The 15603-nt window shown below is 37.6% G+C and overlaps 1 protein-coding gene across 13 annotated transcripts in view; it reads right to left on the reverse strand.

The window, feature by feature from the left end:
• Positions 1-1634: 1634 nt before the first annotated feature.
• The window catches only part of LDB3 (LIM domain binding 3), a 110245-nt gene continuing 96276 nt past the window's right edge, over positions 1635-15603 (reverse strand). For all 13 annotated transcript variants that reach the window (XM_085064158.1, XM_085064145.1, XM_085064146.1 and 10 more), the window contains 5 exons: positions 12626-12926; positions 11266-11446; positions 8960-9080; positions 7505-7620; positions 1635-6314 (listed from right to left, as the gene is read on the reverse strand). In XM_085064158.1, coding sequence (XP_084920284.1) covers positions 6225-6314; positions 7505-7620; positions 8960-9080; positions 11266-11446; positions 12626-12926 — 809 coding nt within the window. In that variant the 3' untranslated portion in view covers positions 1635-6224. The remainder of the gene's footprint in view (positions 6315-7504; positions 7621-8959; positions 9081-11265; positions 11447-12625; positions 12927-15603) is intronic.

Genomic DNA, 15603 nt, shown 5'->3' on the forward strand with positions numbered 1-15603 from the left:
GGAAAAACCATCACCTTCATTCAATTCAAAGTTGTATTTTTATCTATATCTTCTAATTCGAAGAAAAATAAATCTCAACTTTTTTTCAGTAACATTATGCATAGTAAAACTACTAAGTGGAAGCAGAAGAATTTCTGTAGCATCTTTGTCATTAATGAAAATAATCAAATTTCTAAAGTAGTAAGATTGGAAAATACTTTTGTGGTAGAGACAGATTTATTAATGACACTTTATGCATACTAATGTATTATTCCCTAACAGTTAAAATCTGGAAACTTTTAAAGGAAAAATGTTTTGTTCAGAAGTTTAGCTTTGTTAAAAAAAAAATTCCTTCTGCTTGTCTTTATTACAGAAAAAAAGTCTTGTGACTCAGCCTGATAATCCTTATTAGTACAACACACGTTTGTTACTGTTTTCTTTTGATGTAATCTTCCTAAGAGGAGGAGGAGGAACTGTGTTTTAACAGCTATCTAGAGGCACACTGCACAGAATTTTTGCCTGAATATCATCTGAATCTCATCCCTAACTCTGATTTGCCTGGGAGAACAAAGCATTTCATTGTGTATTCAATAATGGTTTCAGCAATCTTATTCACACATTCCTTCCTTTCTTAATCAACAGAAACTGGCTGAATTTGAGATGCATGATTGGGGTGGGAAGGGGAAACAATGCCAAAGCCTATACTTTTGAAATCACCATTTTCTTCAGAGCAATAATCTCTCTTTAAGAATCTCTGTTAAGAATCTCATAATGCAACACTTGTCAAGCTATCTTGCACCATGTCCTTTCCTAATGAACTTTGCTCTAGTCACTTTTTCCACCCTGTCAGCTGGCATGGTGCTGTGCAAATGCCTCTATTGCTTCCAGTTCCAGCAACTGAACTCTCCAGGGATCACAGTGCACAGTTTAGGAAACACTGTCTTGTGCAAAGGTTAAAGGTCAGAACAGACAATCTGAAAGCCAGCAATTTTGAACTGACAAAATATGGCATACATTCTGGGCATTCTTTTGAATTGTTTTTTCCTTATGCACATTGTTAACAGAAATTAGGGCTGTAAAATAAAATGAAAAGTGCACAAAATTGTGATTCCTGATGCTGTACTTTGTAATGGCATCTAAATCCAAGTCTAACTAAAACCATCTAACTTCTTAATTATATTTAATATACTTAGTTGTATCTCTAAAAAGCCTGCATTCCTGAGGGGCATGCAACAGGAATACATGAAATGGCTGGTTTTATAAAACACACTGTTATATGAAAACATCCTTTCATTTGTCCATATTTCTTGGCACTAGAGCTCAGTGAGGATGTTTAAAACACTCTGTGTGTTATTTAAAATAACTTTTGCTAAGAATTGGAAGAAAACCTACCTGAACTTATGCAGTCAAACTTTGTTTGCAGATGCATCGATGTAAGTTAAGACAGAATTTACCCACTCCTTACAAAGCTACTATAAACAGTGTTTGTTGACACAATAAGGTCTGGGACTGTACAGGTCTTGTCAAGTTACAACACGTAGTATTAGCAGACTACATCTTTTAAGCAGACTGATATTTGTTTAAAACAGCATTATTTGGTCAATAAAAGATTCAAGACTGGTCAATAAAAGATTCAAGACTGATATACAATGAAGTTGAAACCAATGCTTTAAATTTTTATTTTCAGGTCTGAAGTAGAGAGTACAAGCTTGTGTATGCTTTCTTATTGATATTACATGGCTGAAAGCTGTCAGCTGTTCACATGCCATATTAATAAATATACCCAGATCATAAAGCTTTAACTGTATTTGCACATTGCTTTTATTACTAGACTGTTTTATTCATGTTGGCACAGATAATCCATGCAAGGTAGTTGCTCACATCTCATAAACCACACAATATTCTGTTCTGAAATAACTAGGAACTTAGGAAAAAATATCTATCTAAAAGCAAGGGCACTTGTGGCATCAAGTCAACATGTCAATATATTATAAAACCTAGGCTTCTAATAGTATGATCACTGCAGGCAATAAATCACTCAAATTTTGATGTTTATAAATACTAAACAAATTAATATCCACTACCAGGAGACAAGTATTGCAAACAAACATTAGTGTGTCCAGCATTAGACACTAATGAGTGTGCTCAGTGCTGTGGACATTCACATTATTAAACATAAATACAAGTAATCTTTAACAAAACATTTCACCCAAAGTACTGACCACTGAAGGACCAATGGAAAAATATTGTTACCTTGTTTTGAATTGATTTTAGAAACGTGTAATGTGTGAAACCAATGCAGTAAAAACTAACTTATAAAAAAGTCCTAGGACTGTTCCGTTTTTTGCCCAGATAATAAAAGAAGACTTCTTTGGAAACATTTAATTTACCCTGTTCTGCAAAAAGAACACCAAAAGAGAGAAAAGCATTAAAAAAGCTTTTGAATCCGTTGACTGAGAAGTTACTGAACACTTTTTGGTTAGATAAAAGGCTGATCTTTTTAATTGATCATTCAGAGGTACAGTATCTTTGTTTTAATGGGTAAAACCTCACATTAATTAGAATAAAAAGAAATATTCAGAAGACCTTAGGACTTATCCCAGGCATCTATTACAAGACATAAAACATAATCAAGTACACATTATTCATCTTGCATATTTTTGTACAACATTATTTTCAGTGAAAGTTAAAAGGCCGTATTTTGAATTTTAGAGATATATATTATTATAACTATGCATTTTACCCTCTCCATATCACAAAGGTGACATGCAGCAGAAGAGTATCAGCAGTTATGTGTTATTCAACCCCCGTGAAAGTTAAAATGCTACATTATTATTCACAAATTTCTGGTTCAGATATGTGCAAAAATTATATCTTAATATAGATATCAAGGGTGGGTACGTGGATTCCCTATTTTTGGACCACATTATGAAGCAGCACAAGTCATAACAGGAAATTTTTATTACATGAAAATCCTCAGGGTATCTCTGTTCTTCATTCAGAGATATCACTGTACCTCATATAGCGATATGTAAACTAGCTTTAATCTCACTTGCTCAGACACCAGCTGGAGTCAGGGCATGTGCTACAGTGCAGGTTCTCTGCCCAAGGAAATTTTCAGTGGGAGCCAGTGCAGCTCCCACTGAAGCCTGTGCTGCTGCATTTTCACTGTTAGCACCCGGCAAGCCAGCTCAGCTCTGCTTATGTCCATTGCATTCCCTTTCCTGCAGTACAGACTTCAGATTTACCAGACTGGGTCCCTGCTCACCCCATCTGTGTGTATTCAAACCATCTCTCTGGGCTGTTGTGAGCTACTTGTACCCCAACTTCTTACTTCAAGCCCTTTCTTGACTGTAGTGAGTCACCCTGGCTGTCCCCCTCACCCAGCCCGCCCTCTTCCCCACCCCAGCTATGACATGCCAGCTTGGTGAAACTGGCCTTCCCTGGCTATTGCCCCCTCCAACCCCAGCCTCAGGAAGGGCTTCCCATCTCCTCAGAGCCTCATCTTTCTACACTCAGCCAGAGGCCTGCAGAGTCCCTACATTCTGGCTGCCACAGGTGCTCTCCCTTCCCTGATGCCAGCCTCCCCGCCCCTGCCCACACCAAAAGCCCTATTTGCCACACCCCACCCCACCCCAGTAAATCCAGGCTGACCTGGGCCCCTTCGGCTGCCAGTCTGGCCTTCCCAGGGACCTTGAGGAAGTTCAGCCCCAGCCATGCTGCCTGCCAGCAGCGCTTCACAGACTGTACTCCCTAAGCTGCAGCCTGACATCTCTGGCCATATCCTAAAATGATTTATCCTTCATACTGCCAGTGAAGAGGAAGCTTCTAGGGACATTGAGGGGGAAGGTGGAGGGGAGAATGAGACACACACATATAAACACATGCAGATCAGAGGTGAAAGACCTCATGAAATTCTCCTGAGGCTTCCATCACAAGCCTGACCATTTCAAGTCTTCCCATGGAGCCTGACTCCCTATTCTGATGTTGCAGTCAGAGACCAGTCCCAGTCAGTGGCCAACACACAAATCTGCCTAAAGGATATCTTCAATGCAGTCTCAGTATGCTGATGTGAATTCTCTCAAATAACGGATAATAATAAACAGCATTTTGTTGAATGGCACTGAAAAATGAAAAGGAAATGTAGGATTTTCTCACTGTTGTGAATATATGTTGAATGAAGTCAAATATGAGTGGAAAAAATATTTAACTTCCATAATTACGATTTATTCCTCTGGAGAATATTATGAGCCAGATCTTTGGATTTTGTAATCTATGGGACTGTATTCACACCAGCCCAGCACCAACTGAAAACAGAAAATTTGCTTGCTTATAGGAAAAAAAAAAAAGCTTTGCATATAATGTACTAGTGGTTTAGAATAATTCATGCATACAAAAATCTGACCCTGTAGCAACTCAGATCAGATCACTGCTAAGATCAGTGAAAACTAAGATACCTACTGAATAAATACAGGTCATATATGTCAAAACTGCCACAGGCAGTTCAGGTTGTTATTTTTGTCCAAGATGCAGACTGCCTGCAGCTAACTTAACACTTATATTAGAACTCCAAATTTCATTTATTTCTCCACCGAGCTTTGGATAAATTTTCATCCGTTAAAAGACACACCAATTAGCATAAAATGGGCATTACCCATAGGAGGGACAAGACAGACTACATTATGTAATTTTCTGCTACTCAAAACACAAGGTAAAATAGGTGCAGATGGCACCAGCATGTGGCCCGTAGAAAGCATCTTTAGCCTCAGAAGTACTAATTCAAAACTGTCAGTACTGCAAGCTGTCAACACACACATTGTAATTCTCATTTAAACGAGTTAATAAAGCTTGAATGGTGATCAGACTTTCCATCTTAACTCCATCAGACAGAACTGCTGTCTCCGATATAAAAGTCATTGATATTCAAAAATTCAAAAGTATTATCAGTTCAACCAGTATTGCTAATTTGAAAAAAAAGTTTTTATAAGTAAGTGTGTAAGCAACTTGAAAGTTGTTCTCAAACTATTAGGAAAGTTGCCTGTATGGTCATTAGGAAAGATGACTGGATGGTTATCCAAATAGTTGGAACATAGCTACTGGTTTACAATGGCAAATACTGCTACAATTCATGATGTGTTACATTTAAACTGGGAAAAGGAATAGAGAGTATGTGTCTGCTGCCTTGTGATTTTTTAATCAACATTCATTTACTATAGGAAAAAAAGAACCTTTTTCCTAATTATGTGGGATAGAGTAGGGAATTTTTAGAGTAGGGATAGAGTAGGCAAGCTGTCTCCCACAACCTAGCTGTGCTAGATGGATGTGTTTCTTCTGTGTCCACCAGTGTGAAGGTCAAGATGTAGATTACTGCCTCCCTCTGATATCAGTGGGAATTAGAAACCAAAGCAAGTTTGAATCTATTTTTTTTCTAGAGGAGGAAAGGAAAACTGGTTTTGAATTAAAAGTTGGCCTTTCCGGCCAGCTCTATTCCATTCAATGTAAGAGCAATTCGGAGAAAGCCAGTTGTCCTTTTCCATTAGCATTTGAAAGTGGATTATCTACTGTGCACATAAAAGCCAAGTGCACTAGCAAGGCTGACCCAACCATTTTATTTTCAAACTGTTATGGATTGTCACCTAGGCTTCCCAGCTACATATAGATTCAAGGCAGACGTGTTATTTGGAAAGAATCTAAAATATCTGATGCTATGAGGTAGCACCACAACATAATGGAATAGCACTCACTTTTCATAGAGGAAGCCCTAATCTATTTATTTCCCTTTGAAAGTACTATGGCCTTTGGTTCTACAGATGACTGTACATATGGCACTTATTCATTCTTGCTGTGAAAGAAAATGACTTAGTAGAGAAGTATTTTTCCAGTTGTTTTTTAACACCAGTGTGTGGTGTCAGCAGTAAAACTGCTGTGGGTAGTTAACTAGAAACTGTATTTGCACATTAGTTTTTATATTAAGGTTTTTAGTTAATTTCAATATTTCCCCCAACTGTTGCTCTAATAATGGACTCGTTCATTAGTTCATTTGGTTTTGAGTGTTCATTCAGTACGTTTTTGTATGAACTTTGCAAAAGGCATGTTCTGCATTTATGAAAGAGGATAAAGTTAAACTTCAGAAGTACCAACTTCCTAGCTTTTACCAAGAGAAATGCTAGCCATGGTTATCAACTTTATGATTGCCCAGTTAGTCATCTGTTTTACCCCAGCATTACTGACTACCAACTCTTCTTTTAAACGTTGATGGCATGGGCATGCTTCTTGCACAGTGGCTTATCCTTCTTGGAGTAGAATGGCTGACCTTCCAAATTCACATGGCATACCTAGAAATAATAATAAATACAATCAGGAATAATTAAGGGGGAAAAAAGGGAGAAAGATGTGACTATCAATTTCAATTTTGTATTGCTCTTCTGCCCATGCATTTCTTTGGTAGTCTTTGGGAGTCATGTATTGATTTGCACTTGATTTAACCCACTTAAAGTTAGGTCCTTAAAAAGACCTCTGCTGTGCAAATTGCATATTAACAACATATAATAAAACTATCACTTCCACAGAAAACTGGGTAGCTAAGGCAAATAAACAAGCAAAAAACAACATGAAATATTCAGAGAAAGTGCTTTTATAAGTGATCAATATTTGTAAGTGATTAATAACTGTTAGCTTGTGAAGGAAACTCACTGTCTTAATGTTCCTTTCTATGATAGAATTTCCAAAACACTTCAGTTTTCACAAGATACTTTTGCAAATCTAGTTTAGCTTCAGATATTTATAAACATTTCTATACTTTTAACTATTCTACCTATACTTTAGACTTAAACAAACATTAGAAATGTCACTGTCAGTTTGGTGTGGCAAACATACTATTTTTAGCTAATTAGAATTCTAGATATTATTACTGTAGGAATAATACGTTGCAGAGCTGCTCAGTGGTATTAGAACCAGATGAAAGTACTGCTTATCATATGGATTCTTTTGCTTTGTGTGCAGAGTGTGGGAATATGGCCACACTCTAGAGCTGTGTGCACACCACAGATTGATGAGTTTGACCAACTTCTATGCTAATAACTATTCATGCTCTCTAAACAGACTTCTTTTTGCAAGTTTCAACAAGCATTCAGCATGGAAATACAAACTTCATTGCTTTGTAAGTAAGATTATGGTTATACTATTCAGTATGGTGTTAATTTATTTTCAGTCTTGCTCTATCTTTATTTGGCAAACACTGGAAAGAATAACAGCAATAGTGGTTTGTATTGCTGCATTTACTATCTAAAACTGCATGTTTTATAAGAAAACACTCACTTGTGATGGTCAAATTTCATAATTCTAGTAAAAGTTTATGAAGGAGAATAAAAGTTACTCTCATCCTTCTCCAACTGCAAGTAAAAAATGAAATTCCATCCCTCTCCATCTTTAAACATATGTTAGTTATTCCTGCTTTCAGGTTTTCTGATGTTACAACACAATTTAGGAGTATAAAGAATGAGATAGCATTTGATGTAGAACCTACAGCACAAATGAAGCAGGTGTCATGCCAAGTGTGTCCAAGAGCTTCAATGAATTTATCTCCAGCTTCAACAGGATAATCACAGCCATGACATTTTGTGCTGAACAAAGCAATATAATCTAAAATACAACAAAAAGCAAACTTAGAACAAACTCTCAACATAATAGTATAAAGACCAAGAAAAAAAAATAGAAAAATAGAAAGTTTCCAGTCAATTAATGTTTTGATTGTTTTTGCTCAGTTTCCTACTACATTTACTGAAACAATCCTACTGAAATTTGCTTCTTTTCTTTCATTATTTAAATACAAACTCAGTCCAGAATCCCCCATCAGTATGAACTTCATCATCACAAATGTAGAAGACAAAAATCCATGGAATTTGAAGTTATATTTCTCACATTACTTTCAAATTAGCTTTAATATATGTGGAATCTATTCATAGGACAAATATGGTTATACAAAAGAGTCTAATGACTAGGGAATGTTATAAGCTTCCATGACTGGATTAATGTTCTTTTTTCATTAAGACAGAACATTATGGAAACCCCATACTGGCTTATTAATACAATTTTACTTTATCAAGTGTGATTTGGAAAGGCCTGACATTGAAAAATATTAGTGGAAACTCCGAAGGTATATGGAACTCATGAAAGTCATTAGATGTTATGACAAAACCTCCAATTTTAAAGAGTAGGTACCTAGTCAGTCATGTTGTATGGTTTTCACTCTCCACTAAGAGCTACTCTGACTTGTAAAATTTGAATTGCATAATCATAAGGAAGGAATCTCCAGAGAGAAGTAGGCCAGGAGCTCACTGAATGGGCAAGGGCAATACAGAGAGAATACCACTTAAATCTTAACCTCCTTTCTATGTCAGGCAACTCATTTGCATGGCAAGTACCATTTCGGGAAAACATGGCCTTTTCTTTTCCTAGTTGGCAAGAAGCAGTTTGTTTGTTGCAGCAGCCAGGAAACAAAATCTGCAGTACCATGTGTTGCACATCTGTGCAGAGCTATCTTTTCATGAATGTTGGTTGAACAGTTCTAGGGTGAGGCAGCAGCATCAGAGGTCATAACTCCAGCAACTCAGTAGAGAGATTGTGGGCAGCCCCAGAACACTCACTTTTCATTTCTGGTGCGTTGAATCTACCAAGGAAGGGAGTGGAACGGGGGGGGGGGGGAAATGTGTAGGAAAAGAAGTACAAAATATCATAACACATAAGGGAGAGAAGTGAGAGAAGACATTGTGGGCATTTAGGCAAAGACCAGTGCTCTGCCATTCTCTCACATAAACTGGAGAAAAATACAGAGACACAAACACTTGTATATGTGGAGAGTGGAAGCAAAATCTATGCTGGATGGGTAACTGGTATTGTTTTGTTCATCAGCTGCTTTATTCTCACAGTCCATGAACATGAAGCACACGATTACTGCACAGAACCATCCAGTTTGCCATACCTTTCTCACAGTAAGGTTCCCCATCCTCCATGTGGAACAGGCTATTCCCAAATGGCTTCTTACAAGCAGCACAGACAAAGCAACTTGTGTGCCAAGTCTGTCTCAGGGCATGCATCACTTCCTGTAAAACAAACAAACAAACCAACAAAAATCACCAGCAGAATAGCAAGCTCTGCAACTTCCTACTGGAGAACAAACACAAAACAGAGATGCTCTAAATTCTTCCTTTCTATATCAGCCAATTCCTCTCCTCAAAAGAAAGAATTATGACAGAAATTGGGCTCCTTTTGGAAAGAAAGAGGAAATAGGACTGCGAGCTTTCTAGAACAATGTATTTGCCAAAGTGAAACAACATGGTTCAGCCAGCAGTTTGTATCAACATGCCCAGTTGCTGTTGCAGGGGAGATTCTGCACAAAGATTCTGATTATTTTCTCCTTTGTTTTGACACGACCAGTATGAACTGTTCCACGCAAGAGTATGATTTGTTAAATAAATTTTAAAGAGCAATTTTCCAAAAACAAGAATAAGTGCTGTCTGTTGTTTCAAAATAATCTAGATTGTGTAGTAATTTCTTTAACCTTCTTACAAGAATGATTCACAAACTAACATGAAAATCTAAAAAAAAAAAAGGCTCTTTTAACTTACGTGATTAGTAAAAATGAGTCTGTGTGTCTGTTCCTAAGCCATGTGTTTATCACAAAAAAACCTAATTCTGTGCAGCTGATGTTCTTTTAAACTGAGCACATCTAAATCTTAACAGCTTCTTACTTCTGTCCAATATGGAGAAATCTCTATTACTGCTTCGTTCTTTTGTCATACAGAAGTCTTCCAAGTCCAAAAGCTGCTGTACTGGGCTCTGCTGCACAGTTACCTGCTAATTCATGAATCTTACATGTGCCCAGGATGATGTTTGACAATGTATCTCTGTCAAACAGTCCAGATTTCAAAGGGCCAGCTGTGTAACTGGTGTAAATTAACTTTGTTAACTTCAGTGAAAAAGCATTGATTTATACCAGCTGGGAATATAGATCCTATTTTATGTTGCTTCCAATTATACACATAGACTCTGTTTCTCTTTTAAAGAGTGTTTTCAATGTCCATTAATGATGACAAAATGGATTGAAGTCCTCTTCCATGCTTTCAATCCAGTGAATATACAAAATAGTCTAATTTAGATTTGCTATATATCTCATTAGAGAATCACCATTTGAGATTCATTAACTTCTGTTACTGCTTGCAAAATAACTATCACTGATAAATAGGTTTGGATCCATTTATGAACCTCAGTGAGGTAAGAAGCAAAAATAGCTTGAGAAATCTTATTAATATAAATAGAGGCAGCTGGCATCTTTGCTATTTTCCTGATGAAAATCCATAATGGGAAACTGATTTGTGCCAGCATTCATTAGGTAAGTTAAGTCAGCACTCTGCTATAAATTACTCCTTCTGCTGCAGTAGCAAACGAGACTTGGTTGGAGCCAGAGCTTCACCATCAAAGTCTGATGCTGCCAGCTGCAGAGAAGAGCATCTGTAATGCCAACATTCAGACAGATGTCAAAAGGTGACAGCTAAGAAGTGAAAAACCGGTGTGGGACTCCTTGCTTCCTCATTGAGATTATCATGTCATATATTCACTACAACTGCATGCATAAATACACTGCTGAAATGACTTCTGGTATTCCAACCTCACCACCATCTAAGGTATATGGAGAGCAAATTAAATTGTACATGCACTTGTACATGAGCCCTTTAAGACAAAAGTGGCATGTGTTTTTGTCCTTGTGGAATTCAGATCTTTGTATTTATTCTGTGTTTTCTTAACAAGCCAGCAGAATTCCTCAACAGCTGTGCTGCTAACTAACAGTGAAGTGCAGCAAGAGGAATGGGCATCTTCCCAACATCACTGACTTCTCCACTGAAATTTTCCCTAAGTCCTGTGTAAAAAATAAAAACCCAGTTCAAGTCTCTTATTACAAATATAAGGAACAGAGAGATAAAAGTAACAGAGTGTATCAGCTAGCAAAACAACTATCCAGAAAATGTTACTTATGTTACAGATGGTAACTGGATTACATATTCTGTCTATGGGCTGAACAAGGTATAGAAATATCCAATACTTCAGATGGATAAAAATTATTTTAAAATAATATGTTTCTCATTCTGAAATAATCAACAAGCTGGCAAGTAAGTTTCAAAAGGATGAAATAATAAAATATCGACATTCACTGCTTACAGTCTAAACTGTTTCACTATTTCCACGCAGTGATCCACGCAGTTGGAGAAAGGGTTAATTTTGTTCTCTTACCCCCATAATCTTAGTGTGGCATCTGGCACAGGTTGGTGCAAAGAACTGTTCATAGCAGCGCTCACAGTACACACTATTCTGCTCCTCCACAAAGCACATATCAGCCAAGGATGTCTTGCAGTAAGCACAATTGAATTCTTCTGGGTGCCAAGAGCGACCCATGGCTACCAGGAAAGGACCTCTGGAAACAATCGTAATTATCTCATTTGTATTGCAAAAAAGGTTGAATGACCCTGATTGCAAACCCACTTTGTCAGACACCATGAACATGTTTAAGAAGCTACTTGAACCATGAGGTGCATATTAAAATAACATTCATAAGCCTGAACAGAGGTGGTCTTTTTCGAGATCATTACTCAAAACACACTGCTAATTGGTTAAAATATTTCACTATTTGGTCTCATACACTGGATTTACAGACAACTGTTGGAAAACTCAGTTTCATATCTGAATAGCTACATGAAACAGATGTGAGGCACAGAAGATAATGCTACTATTTGAAAGTATGAAATAACAGGCAAATTTCCAGCCTTGCACATCCACACCTCAAAACAGCTCCTAAAGTCTCCTGCCTTCTTTTCATCTGAGAGCACTGCATGCGGCATGTTCTAGAAATGTCAGACTATCAAGTGACAACTTGCTGTTTCATTATGTGGAAGACACATTAAATTCATTTTGGTGATTGACTCTGGTGATTGTAGTTAGATATACTGATTATTACTGGAATATTTCCATTTCGGAATATATATATGGCAATAATCAGCAGTTCCATATCACCCAAATAACTCCTTTTAGTGGGGAAAACTGTCATTAAACACGGATTACTTAAAGTTGGATAGCAGTGCACAGGGTAACAGCAGGCACTGGTCCAGCAGAATGAATTGGGAGAGGAGAAGGGAGAGGCATGCTATGAATCACTGGTAATGGAGTGCAGGCATTATCTTTCTCCAGATACAAAAGCAGCAATTACATTTGGCTGCTGTTCCAAAATGATGCCTCGTTCCTTTTCTCTCCACAATCCCCCCTCTGCCCCCAGACCCCAACTCTCCCAGTGAAGTTGCACAAACCTCCTTCAAAGGGTTACCTTAGGACCAGAAACCTGTTTGAAAACAAGCACTGATTTGCTGCTGCATCCAAGAGACAAACAATTAGCATGTATAACTTTGCAGTGATAAAAAGAGAACCGCACAACAACAAAATGAGCTCTGGAAATGTTAAATTAATGAAGCAGACAACAGACATCCCTGCTGGGTAATTTAACAGAGTCTTAGGCTCTGGTACTGTATATTAATGTACAATAACCAGTTTCTCTGATACTTTTTTGTCTGCTTCATCCCTCTTCAAAGGCCCACGACCTTACCGAATGATGCTGTTACAGTGCCCGCAGAGGGGAGTTCTGCTGCTGGCAGGAAAACGCTCCGCCCTCTGGACTGTTCCCCGGGCTAATGCAGGGGGCTGGGAAGAAGTTGAAACTGGAGACGGGTAAGCAGAAATTGAGGCAGGAGATGGCACTGGAGGACCCCTTGGGAGGATGTGCTTTGTGACAGTGGTGGTTGATTTTCCAGGTGCAAATTTCTGGGAAAAGGAGTCATCTGTTACCCAGGGAGGACGACTCGCAGGCTCCGTGTTGGCAGGGGTGTAGGAATGAACTGGTGCTGGCGCTGTTTTAAGTATCCCAAAAGAAACCAAGAAGGATTTTAAAGTCTTTTTCTTCTAATGTCAATACAGCAATACTTATCAAAGGGTACTCCACGACACACATACAATAAAAGCTTCAGATGACATTTAATTATGGCCTGTCCCATTGTTACTCATTTATTTTGGGCTGAAGCCAAGGGTATTAGCACAATCACTGAGTTTTAATCCACATGCATTACAGAAATCATTGCCTACTGGCTTTTACAGATTTTATAGAGACCATTGTCAAGATCATCTCTTCATTTCTAGTAGGAATGGATATGACAATTCTGTGATAATTTCAAAGACTGCCATATAGTCTGTTTAAGATAGGTTAAAAATAGAAAAGCCAGATCATATCGTAAAGTTTTAGATGGAATTCCCCAGAATTTCAATAAATTATGCTTAACTTTTGATCTCATTATATTAATTGAAATGCAACATTTTCCACAGATGTCACTGTTATCGATCATTTAAAGCTTTATTCCTAGGTTTTTGAAGGAAAACAGGCTCCCACAGGGAACACAGAGATAGCACTGGAAGCAATACTGAGGGAGCCAATTCAGCTCACATGACCAGCAAGATAAAGCCAACAGCACTTAGAGGAAGGCCAGACTTGTGGTTATGACTGATCTCAGTTCAGTTCTTGGCTCTGCCACAGACTTCCTGTATAACTTTGAGCAAAGCCCAGTATTTCTGCGCCTCAGTTCCTGTGTGTAAAATAGAATATTACACTTTCTTTCTTCCACCCTTTGACTAGCACATAAACCCTTCAGAGCAGTCTGTCTCTTTGTTTGAGTGCACCAGGCTCTAATCTTGGGTGGAGCTTTATCACATTAAAATAAGCAGGAGCCAGAGCCTGCACATACTGACAAGCTTTCCCATTGCCCTGCTCTTTTCAAAACATCAGCTCTTGCATTATGTAGGACTGAAGTTACTGCCCAAGAAACAGCCTCACTTTGCCAAGTACAGGAGCACTAAAAGAGGTTTCCCTTTGCAAGGAAAACAAAGCGAATGATTGAAAAGAAGCTTGGAGAGTTGAAGTGTTTTGCCCAAATGAGAGCACAGATTTGGTAACAGAAGCCAATTCTCCAGCAGTCTAGGCAAACATTGTGCACAGTAGATCTCAGCACCAATAAAATGATGACCAAATACAGCATGTACAGTTTTAAGGGACTTGCAGGTAGAAAGATATTTCAACCAAAAGGGTTCTGAATGTAACATGGATCTTTCTGAATAAGTAAGTGGTGAGAAGATGATGTTTAACTTAACACCCCTCCCTTAGCCTGCACCCTGCCACATAATAACTTACACTGATTATTGGCAATTTGCAGATGCTTAAATTGCATATATATCAACCCACTGTGATCACGCTTGTGATCTTTTTTATTGAGGTCAGAGTTGAATCTAGTGCATTTTCTTGATAAAAAATTCTTATGGTACAGCATCAACAATGTTTCTGCTTCATAAAACTGTATCCCACCTTAGCTTGAGGCTTTTTTTTTTTTTTTAACTTGGAAATGGTAAACAGTGTTTAAAGATTTCAGAACAGAGTTTATATGCAATCTCTTTAGATCCTGAGGCTGTTGCTATTTATGTATTATGGTATTAAGATAGGCAAAATTAGAAGTTAATATTTTATCTCTAATTGGTGAATTCAAAAGGCTCCCACCTATGAGGGTCTCTAATTAAGGTGACTTCTAGCTCACTTCACTACATTCTCTCTACCTTCCATTTCTTTTCACTCTATCTTTTCTATTTGCTACTGTAAAATAAAGCAACAGAAAGTAAAATAAAACAACAAAATAGATTTTTTTCCCAGTTACTGGAAGAAAGTTACAGAGGAATTATTGCAAAATGACAAATGTTGGGTGTTTGCATCTGCTCTGAGTTCTCTTTTCAGCTGTTATAATTTAATTTTAGAAGCTTGATTAACTGCATTTTCCCCCTGTGAACAAGCTGCAATTACTATTGCTTTAAAATAGTATCACTGCAATGTATTAGAAAGATTTCACTAACTTTGAGATTTTAGCAATTGTTATAAAAGGGAATTATTATCTTGTTTTCTTAGAAGTACATCCCTAAGCTCATATGAAGAATTCTTTTATCCTAGTAGCTACTGCCACACACATTCACCTTGAACATTTATGTATTCCAAAAAGTCTTCCAACATACATGCAGAAAAAAGGGGCCTTTTTTTCCCTAAAAAGTACTAAGATTCAGTATCAGAGAATATATTCTCAAATGACTAATTTTGTACAAGTTGACCATTAACTGTTAAAAAATGAATACTTCAGATAATTCAGTAACAGCCTCTATCACCTTGTTGCTCCCAGCCCTCCCATTCTCTTAGAGCAGGAAAGAATGAATGGGATTATTGTGATCCTGAGAGAATGGCAGGAGAAGAGGTTTCTCTTAACAGTAATAGGAACAAGCCAATTTCTTGCTTCTGGAGAATTTGGAATTATCCTCCTCAGCCATTCACTTATGGTCTATGGCTATTTTCTCTCCAGACAAAAAGGCACATTACCAAAGACTCATTTAGTAAAGCAAAGATTTATAGACTCTCAAATGCTTTGGTCACACACTGGCTTGCACTGTGAGAACATTTTTTTCTTTTTTTTTTTCCTGTTTTAGTAGATCACATAAGTGTTATTCTTT

This window comes from Lichenostomus cassidix, chromosome 6 (genome assembly GCF_008360975.1).
Source record: "Lichenostomus cassidix isolate B80296 chromosome 6, HeHo_3.0, whole genome shotgun sequence".
Classification (NCBI taxonomy): Eukaryota; Metazoa; Chordata; class Aves; order Passeriformes; family Meliphagidae; genus Lichenostomus; species Lichenostomus cassidix.